The sequence below is a fragment of the Lynx rufus genome, unplaced genomic scaffold, assembly GCF_022079265.1.
Source record: "Lynx rufus isolate CCGP_SWC_20201006 ecotype Redwood Valley unplaced genomic scaffold, mLynRuf1.p SCAF_17, whole genome shotgun sequence".
NCBI lineage: Eukaryota > Metazoa > Chordata > Mammalia > Carnivora > Felidae > Lynx > Lynx rufus.
The window spans coordinates 29,673,493-29,683,595 of NW_025814831.1; the positions used below are offsets into that span (position 1 = coordinate 29,673,493).

A 10,103-nucleotide genomic window follows, 5' to 3' on the forward strand; every position below is an offset into this window, starting at 1 on the left:
TTCCTTGAAACTATAAACTTGCTGACCTAGAATCTTTTGTTGTGGTTGTTGTTACTTATTTATTTTGAGAGAGACAGACAGTGCAAGTGGGGGAGGGGCAGAGAGAGGGAGACAAGCAGGCTGTGTGCTGACAGTGGAGAGCCCAGCGTGGAGCTCAGACTCACAAAGCTGTGAGATCATGACCTAAGCCAGAACCAAGAGTTGGACATTTAAGCGACTCAGCCACCCAGGCGCTCCTAGAATCTTCTTTTAAACTACACAGAACCTATTCGTTATCCCTAAAGGATAAACTTATATTTCCAGCCTTACTCTTTCTTAACAGGGAAGTCTTCTACATCCCAAGGAAATGGTCTGAGATCTACACAGAAATGAATTTACAAAGCTAACCATCACAACACTAATCATTACAGCTAAACTGTTTTAAAATTTTTAAAGTTCATTTATTTTGAGAGAGAGAGAGAGAGAGACAGCGCGTGAGCACGAGTGGGGCAGGGACAGAGAGAGATGGGGAGAGAGTGTGCTCGGGCACTGTCAGCGCAGAGCCCAACTTTGGGCTGGAAACTCATGGGCTGGAACTCATGAACCGTGAGATGAACCTGAACTCATGAACCTGAACCGAAATGGAGTTGGACCCTCAGCTGACTGGGCAATCTAGGTGCCCTACAGCTAAACTATTTTTTAAACCGAGATGTCCAAAAATAGAAAACTGCTTAGGTCATTATAGATTATGAAATCTTGTCAACATATTTGGTATGGTGTGTGCTCATTGTATGATGTTAGGTCATACAATGGAAAGCAGTGGAAAGCAGGACATACAGTGGAGAGCAGGACAAAAATCTATACACACAATAAAGTATGAATACACACACATATGTAGAAAAAAACTGGAAGGAAATGAAGCAAAATTTTAATTGTGCTTCCTTTTTTAAATACTTAAAACTTTTATTTTAAAATAGTTTTTAATTTACAGAAAAGGTCCAAAATAAGAGAGCTTCTGGATATGCAACACCCAGTTTTGTTAGCATTTTATATCACTATGGCGCATTTGTCACAACTAATGAACCAACGGATATATCATTATTAACTAAACTCCATACTGTGCCCGTATTTCCTTAGTTTTTCCCTAATGTCGTTTTTTTGTTCAAGCACCCTATCTAGGATACCATATTACATTAGTCATTGTGGTGTCTAAATGAGGTGTCTCTCGATCCGAGAGGGGCCCCCAAATGTGGGGTGACAATCAGTTGGAAGCTGGTGGTGCAGGAGGTAAAATAATTCACCTGAGGCAGAACAAAGGGCGTAGATGTTTAATGAATACAGGGCAAGTGGGCTGCAGGCAGGACAGCAAAGGAGAGGTGTCTGCAAAGGCAGTGGGTGGGCTCTGTTTTTAAAGGGGGAAGATGAGGAGGGACAGTGATGTATGGAATTCTCCCTTTTTGGTAACTGTGCCCAGTTATAAGTAGCCCATTGGTCTCTGTGCTGACAGCTCAGAGCCTGGAGCCTGCTTCAGATTCTGTGTCTCCCCCCTCTCTGCCCCTCCCCCACTCATGCTCTTTCTCTCCTCCAAAAGTAAACATAAAAAAAAAAAAAAACTTAAAAAAAAAAGGTAGCGCATTGGTTAGTTAGGGTTTGTGGGTTTTTGGGGTGGGTCGCCTGATGGGCCTGTCTGTATTCAGCCAGGTGGTTGCTCTGGGCCCTTTCTGCATCCCATTGCTCAAGCCTGTTTGCCTAAAAGCCACTTCTACAGTCATGTCTCCTTAGCTGCTTCTTGGCTGATGGTTTCTCAGACTTTCTTTGTTTTTCACGTTCTTGACAGTTTTGAGTATTTTGGTGAGGTCTTTTGCGGAATGTCCCTTAATTCGGGCTTGCTTGATACTTGAGACCAGGGTTATGGGTTCTTGGGAGGAAGACAGCGGACTTAAAGTGCCACTTTCAACACATCAGTCACATCAAGCGAACGTGGTATCAACACAATTTATCACTGATGTTTACCTGGGTAAGGTAGCATTTGTCAAGCTTCCTCATCACAAAGTTACTCCCTGTCCCCCTTTCCATCCTGTACACTTTGGTAGTGAGTAACTAAGTACAGCTGTCTGCCTTTTGACTTCTTCATAGTTTTCAGTATTTTCTGGATTTCTAGAATAAACATACATTACCTTTAAAAAAAGGCCAATAACCCCCAATTTTAAGTCCTACCTAGAGTTCAAGTCCCATCTGAAATGCCACTTAAGTCCTCCCCACCTCTCTACCATGTTGGAGGTGGTTTGTCTCATCCTTATATAATACTGTCTCCATGGCACTTTTATTCTGTTTCACCTCTACACTAAAATGTTACTTCCCCCACTTGTTTATACCTCCATCTTATTTCAGAAGGGATTAAAGGAGGGTCTCTTCACCTCCCCGTGTCTGTGCTCTAAGGCCCAGTCAAGGAACATGGTCATCCACACTGTTTTTTTTTTTTTAAGTTTATTTATTTTGAGAGAGACAGAGAGTGCAAGTGGGGGGAGGGGCAGAGAGAGGGGGAAAATCTCAAGCAGGCTCCACACTGTCAGCACAGAGCCCAATGTGGGGCTGGAACTCACAAACCACAAGATCACAACCTGAGCTGAAATCAAGAGTTGGATCCTTGAACGACTGAGCCACCCGGGTGTCCCTGGCCATCCACACTCTTAACATCTTTTTGTTTCTGTCTTGAGGCTCTTTCAGGAACCTGCTCCACAATCTCTGAGGATGCTAAGTATTCCAGCATGATGAACAAGGGAAGAGATTGCCTTGGAGAGTATAGTTAAACCAGTCTGGTTTTTCTTGCCCACGTGCTTAGGAAGGCATGCAGAAAGCACAATCAGCAGTGCAGAGAAAGCTACCTACCTGCTATTACATTCCTGGGCATGGGTGGAAGAGGCATCCCTCAGCCCACTGAGGTTAGTGGGGACTAGAAACTATATAAACAGCACATTTTCTTCATGTGAAAAAAAGAAAACAAAATCTTCGAGTCTTTCATTGCTTTTTGCTTCTTTATTTTTTTCAAAGTTTACTTATTTGAAGGAAAGAGAGAGAGCCCACACGCACCCACAAGAGGGGGAGGGAGGGGCAGAGAGAGAGACAGAGAGAGAGAGCATCTCAAGCAGGTTCCACAGCTAGTGAAGTGCCTGATGCAGGGCTTGATCCCACAACTGAGAGATCATGAAAATCAAGAGTCGGGTGCTTAACTGACTGAGCCACCCAGGCATCCTACTTTTTGTTTCTTTTAGTTCTCAATTTTCTTCTATTTTAGTCCTGACTTGGCAGAGCCAGAAACCACAAGCCTCAAGTTAGCACCCTTACTAGAGTTTTTCAAAATGACATTTTATTTATTTAGGTGCTATCTGAATCTGAGGCAGGATTCTCAGTAATGTAGCAATTTAGAAAAATTCAATGAAAAAACAGAAGAGAAAGGGATATATAAATAATATAAATCATAATCCATATTAAGAAAAAAAGATCACGTTGCCATGTTTACATCTTAATAATCTTCCTTTCCTCAGGGCACCTGGGTGGCTCAGTCGGTTGAGCATCTGATTTTGGCTCAGGTCATGGTCTCACGGTTTGTGAGTTTGAGCCCTGCTTTGGACTCTGTGCCTCCCTCTCAAAAATGAATAAACATTTTTAAAAAGTTTTAATAATCTTCCTTTTCTTTTTCTATAATTGTAAATATATTTCCATGTCTGTGTGGATTTCCTGTGCATATGCTATTTAATTTGATTTTCTCCTATTAATCTGTCTTATGTCAATGTGCTTCTTAGTCCAGCTAGAAGGACTTGTGACAGGACAGGAATTCTTGCTCCCCGACAGTGGAGACAAGGCTGAGAGCACTGAAAGGAAACAGCAACTTTATCTGTAATGTCCCAGTTTTAAACTTTAATAAAAGTTGCTTATACTTAAGGCTCTCTTTTCATTCCTGACATTGTTCATATGGAGACTTGTTGCGGACTTTGAGTCTGGAGTTCTCTCTTGTCCAGCAAGAGAGTGGATGCAGAATTAAATGTGAGAGAGGCTAATGTCTGGGAGGAGACAAGAGCCCTGAGTGAGGATCTTTGCTCTGTTTTTATTGGGATCAGAACGCTTACAAATGTGATGAACATGCAGAAAGAGACCATGAAACCATGAACATTAACTCATATGTGTGAGAGAAAGGGGGTTTCAAAGATATGTAGTGTTAAGGGTTTGGGTCAATACAAAACAAAATCTTTTCCGCTGAGCAGATGGTTGTTTACACAGGCATGAGGCGCTGTGTCTGTTTATCTTAACTTGCCTAAGGGAGAAGACAGATACAGCAGGCTACCTCAGGGTCAACAAGGCACCTTTCTTTGGCTAATTAGCTCCACTCTGGGCAGCTTCACCCTGCTGCTGTCTATAGCCCTGTTGACCTATTCTGGACATTCCTTCCTGTGAGAGCAGCTTTCTGCTTTTGTACTATGCTGGGAGTGCTTTTCCCTGTTGACCTAATCTTGGACGCTTTCATTCTGTGGCTTCCCATTCTTATGCTTTTGTACTATGCTGGAGGCGCTTTCGCCCTGTTTACCTTTTCTTGGATACTTTCATCCTAAACCTTGTTAACCCATTGGTGCAAGCTCAGGGAATTCCTAAACGTATTCCCCACAGAGACTATTTTTAACAGTAATGTTATTTAAAGAGAAAGGAATAAAAACCCAAAAGCGTTAGCATAATACCTCAGATGAACTGACTTTAACGGATACTTTTTAGCATATATTGGTCTCACACTCACAACCTTCAAATACTGGGTTATGTTTTCAAGAGAGTCTGCCTAACTTTCCCCCACCCAAGTGTTTGTGGAAGAAAGTCTGGAGCTGCTTCCAAGCATCCACCTGGGCCATGGCATGAGCCCTGGGCTCCCCTCCCCAGATGACAGGACCACCCACCAAGGTGTGTAGGGAAGCCTGGCACAAGGGGAAGTAAGGAGGCTCAATATAGTGCCCTGCCCCAGGGTAACAGATGATTTGCGGCTTTTCCTTACCATGGGCCTGTAAGCGCTTAGAGGCCTCATTAGCATAGAATTCACTCTTCCAGTTGTGGTCATCCAGACCTACTAGGAACAGGAAGGCATTCTCAGCCCTTTCCACAGGAATGAAACTCTTCTGGTCAGGTCCCTCCAAAGGGCTGTTCAGCACATCCAGAATGTCTGCCAAGCCGTCTCTGGTCAGCTTGATGCGACTTTGCTCGAGGCCCACAGGAGGCAAAGTTTCATCCTTGTAGTGTAAGGCTCCCCCCACATTGGCCACAGAGCCATTGATTATGACGGCGGCGGTGATGCCTTTCAGGAACGAGGCCATGGAGAGGCAGAGATCACCTCCTTTGGAACTCCCAAGCAGCCCAACTCCCGGACCCTTTACCTGAGAAAAGAACAGAGGAGAGAGGAGAACGAGTCCATGAACAGTGCAGCATGATCTGTAGTGCCTGGAACTGGATACCAGGCAGAACTGAGTCAGAATCTGGGCTCTACCATTTGCCAATTTTACAACCTTGGGGTATTTACTTTTCTTCCTCTCTGTCTTTTTTTCTACAGTCTCTCCATCATCATTCTTGGGTGACTTCAACAACCATGTGGAGGACAGAGTAAATACTTTGGCTTCTCAGTTGCTTGACCTCAAACTTAAACAATGTTTTTTTCCCTACCCTGTCTCAGCCATCCACTCCCACTGTCATAACCTAAACTGAGTCATCATCAGTGAGTAGTTCATCTCTAAAACCTCAGCTTCAAGCATTCCACTCTCTGATCACCATCTTCAATAATTCCAGGCTAACCATTCTTTTACCACCCATTTCCACCTCTCGGTGGCCTTGACTGCCACTGTTGTTTTAACTGTCAGTATGTCTCTTGTGTTCTTACTTGCCTCTCACTTACTTCAGATTTCAAGCTTCTTTGTTATTATCACTTCCTTGTAACCACCCTTAAGTCTAAGATCTCTCTGCCTTTGGTCATACTTTCCTGGGAAAACACTAACCTTGGTTAAACCCCCCTATTCACTTCCTCCAGGCCTGTATTTGTGCAAGTGAACACTGCTGGAAAAAAACTACACATTTATGCTGACAGAGCTTACTTTCATTTCATGACCACAAATTTCAGATAAGCATCCATATTTCCCATCTATCCTGCCACATTTCACTTATGTGCGCTTCCCACTTCTGTAAAAGACTGTGTCACACCTCCTACCTCCTCAAGCCCCTTAACCTTTAACCTTGTTTCTTTCACTTTCAGCTCTTCTACTTGGTGGAGAAAATAAATAGCCCAGTAGGAACTGCTCCTCATTTTCCCCTGTGAGATCTACTTAGTGCCATGTGAACTCAAGCTCTATACCTTCTCTTCTGTTTCCAAAGAAGAATCTCTGTGCTTATCAAAGGCCCCCTGCTGCTTGTACTTGGGATCTCCTCCACTCTCATTCTCAAGGACTTCACTCCTACAATTACATCATCTCCCTCTCCTCTTTCATAACTTTCTTCTCAAATGGCCCATTCCCATCAGTGTACTTAAATGCTCTAGTATCTCTTCCATTTTCACAACAGTCCCTCCACCTCACATCCACTCTGCCCTAGTTTTCTACTCTCTTTTACAGCAAAATTTGTGGAGACAAAATTGTCTATAGCTGTTCTCGTCTTCCCTTTTCTACCTAATCCCCTCAGGGTAGCTTGGGTTTGCACTATTCCACAAGGACTGCTCTTGCCACAGTTACCAAAATCTTCTATTACAAGTGGCCATTTGAGGGGCACCTGGGTGGCTCCAGAATTAAGGATCCAACTCTTGATCTCAGCTCAGGTCATGATCTCAGGGTCCTGAGTTTAAGCCCCACATCGGGCTGTGTGCTGAGCGTGGGGCCTGATTAAATCTCTCTCTCTCAACAAATGACTAAACTTAAAAAGAAAAACAACCCAAAACAAACAAAAAACCAAATGGCCATTTGAGTCACCTGTCAACAGCAGTCTTTTTTTTCCTTATGACTTCTCCAATAGCACCCTTGACTGGTTTCAACCATTTACTCCTCATAAAGGAAAAGTACTAGGAATTAAATGATATGTTATTATCATCCCAATTTTTCGGAGGAAAGGGAGGCCCCAAGGTCATGGAACTAGTTACTAGTTGGTGAAATCAAACTTACATTTAACTTTAACTTTTGTCTGTCTACATCTTGTGCTGGTGCCATTACACCCTATCACCTTTTCTAAGAGTTCCACAGCTTCCCATCCACTGTGAGCTCTGAACTGTAAAATAAGTAAGGTGTATCTTCTGATCCTCTGATACTCTGAACCTATAAAGCCCTCAAAGCACTTCCTAATAACTAGCTTCTTTGGCAGCCCAGTTCTTCATTTAATACTGTGTTCTCAGAAGGGCCACAAAGAAGGGAGCATTGTTAGACACAAACATTTAACCTACGGCCTTCTGGAGATAAGTGATTACCTTCCCCTTTCCCTCTCCTTCCTGTATCGAACTTAGGGTTCTCACATGTGTTTGAGCTGAATATAATAAACTATAAAATACTGGAATTTAAAATTTCAAGCCGAAGAAGAACATCTTTAGTAGCAGAATATATGATAACATATAATTGCAGACAAACTGTCTACGTGAAGTAACTATAAATGGTAATGTGTGTTGGGTACTGGGAGTAGCTGTTGTGAATTTGTCAAGTTGTATCAAAACCAAGAGCAGTCAGGAGAACACCTGATACACAGATCACAAAACCTAGAGACATTCCAACCTCAGGATGATCCAGCAGGTAGTTCACAGCTTCTTCAAAGTACTCCAGGTGGAGGGTCTCTATGCCCTGGGGGAGGTCTTCATAGTTATAATAAGCCAGAGCCATCACAGCAAAACCCTTGCCAGCCAGCAGACAAGCTCGATATTCCGGAAGGCCACCTCCAACTCCAAAAATGTCCACAATCCCAGGGAAGGGCCCAGGTTCTTTGGAAGAAGCAAAACACAAAACTGAACTATTTCTTAAACTCTTTGCAGTGGTGTCAAAAGCCATGTGTTGTCTACTTGGTGATGTCAAACTTTTTTATTGACAATCAGAAATGTTAGAAGACCTCTGGCCTTCAAAGATCCAGACAGTGGCACAGGCTCAATCCACATTTCCCCTATGCCCAGAGCTTCAAAGCCCCATAGGTTTTTTTACAGTAAGTATGCATCACTTTTCTAATTAAAAATAATTTACAAGTAGACAATGAAAACAGCAAAACCACTGACCACTGCCCCCCCAAAAGTGACAATGCCAAATGCCAGAGAACATGTAGAGCAAGTGGAACCCTCATACATTGACGGTGGAAATGCAAAACAATACAGCCACTTTGGAAAACAGTTGAGCAATTTCTTATAAAGGTAAACATATACTTGATCATATGATTTAACAATCTCACTCCTAGGTGCTTACCCAAGAGAAATGAAAATTGGTGTTCATACAAAAACTTGTATGCAACAGTTTGCAGTGACTTTATTCATAATCTCTAAAGACTTGAAACCCAGCCTGAAAACCCCAGTCCTTCAACTGTTGAATGAATAAAACTGAAGTATACCCATAGAATGGAGTACTACTAAGAAACAAGAAGAAACGATTGGATATATGGAGCATGAATGAATCTCAAATGCATTAAACTAGACTCTGTTTATGGGACATTTTCACCATTTACACAAAAAGTTTGTACTTAACATGCAAAATCTGAAAAAATGATAAGGCAAACACTTTACACCCAACACCTTAAGAAATAACTCAGTACTAACTATCCAAGCCCCGAGTATCTGTGTGCCCCTTCTCTCCCTTTTCACTATGCTGAATTTTATCAGTCTCTTATTTTTCTTTACAGTATTACCACTTATACATGTACCTTAAACAGTATTTTATCTTGCCTATTTTTTGAGTTTTATTTATCTGAATGGAATGATATTGAATGTGTTCTTCTGGGACTTCATTGTTTCACTCAGTACTCTTTTGAAATTCATCCATGTTGATTTTTTTTTTTTTTAGGGAAACAGCTTCTTTCCTTCCCTTTCCTTCCTTTAGAGAGAGTGCAGGAGGGCGGGGGGGGGGGGGGGGGCGGAGAGAGAGAATCCCAAGCAGTCAGCGCAGAGGCGTTGCTAACCCACCAAGCCTGAGATTATGACCTGAGCTAAAACCAAGAGTCAGACGCTTAATGGACTGAGTCACCCAGGCGCCCTATACCAATTTTCTTAACCTTGATATACTGTGGGAGTTAGAAGCAAACTTGCTATACTGAGAAACTATTTTAAAAGTCGTTAAAGACTTGGAACTACCTATAAAATGTTTTTGCTTTTACTTACAACTGTCTTTTCCATTTCCTTATGATGCCTTCTAACTGACCTCTAAGTTTTGGAGCAACAGAGCCACCTCCCCAGGCAGGGTACACTTTAACGTCCCCACAGACCTCTGCAATGTTGGGAGTTACATCCTTACTCTTGGTAGACGTGCAGGAGACCAGAGAAAGGCAGACAGGACAGCCTGGGACGCAAGGCACTCACCAGGCGGCAGGAAGAGCGTGCCGCGCACCCGGCCCGCGCGCACCGGCACCCGCCGCATGCCCGGCCGCAGGAAGTCGCGCTCCAGCACCGCCCGGCCCAGGAGCCGCCCGGCGTCGGGCTCGTGGCCCTCGAGCACCTCCAGCTCCACCGCGAAGGGCGTCTGCACGTCCCGCTTCACCAGCCGCACCAAGGGCTTCTCGGGCTCCAGGGCCCAGAGCAGCCCCATGGGCTCGAGCCCCGTGAAGCTGCCGCCCAGCGCGGGCGCGCGCGCCAGGTCCAGGAGGCCGCCGGCGTCCGCTTGGTACCGCGCGTGGGCCCGGAAGAGCGCGCCCTTTTCGTCGCGCAGGGACGCGCGCAGCGTGACGGGCTGTCCCGGCGCGAGACCGCGCACCGCGATGCGCACGGGCTCGTCCCAGCCGCAGCGGCCCGCGGGCTCCAGGCTCCAGCTCGCTGTCCTCCGGGCAGGTGCCCATGAGACCCCGCCACCAGACCATAGCTTTGGAGAGCCTGGCAGCTGACCCCATCGGCGGAGTCCAGAAGCTCGCAGTATAGCCGCAGAGGAGGCCACCATTTTGTCTTT

At 44.5% G+C, this 10,103-nt stretch overlaps 1 protein-coding gene across 1 annotated transcript; it reads right to left on the reverse strand.

Annotated features, from left to right (window-relative positions):
- Positions 1–3,721: 3,721 nt before the first annotated feature.
- LOC124512052 (acyl-coenzyme A thioesterase 1-like) lies at positions 3,722–10,103 on the reverse strand. Its single transcript, XM_047079386.1, has 3 exons — positions 9,524–10,103; positions 7,749–7,951; positions 3,722–5,390 (listed from the first exon to the last, which is right to left on the reverse strand). The coding sequence occupies exons 1-3, from the start codon at positions 10,092–10,094 to the stop codon at positions 4,791–4,793; spliced, it is 1,374 nt and encodes a 457-aa protein (XP_046935342.1). The 5' UTR covers positions 10,095–10,103; the 3' UTR covers positions 3,722–4,790.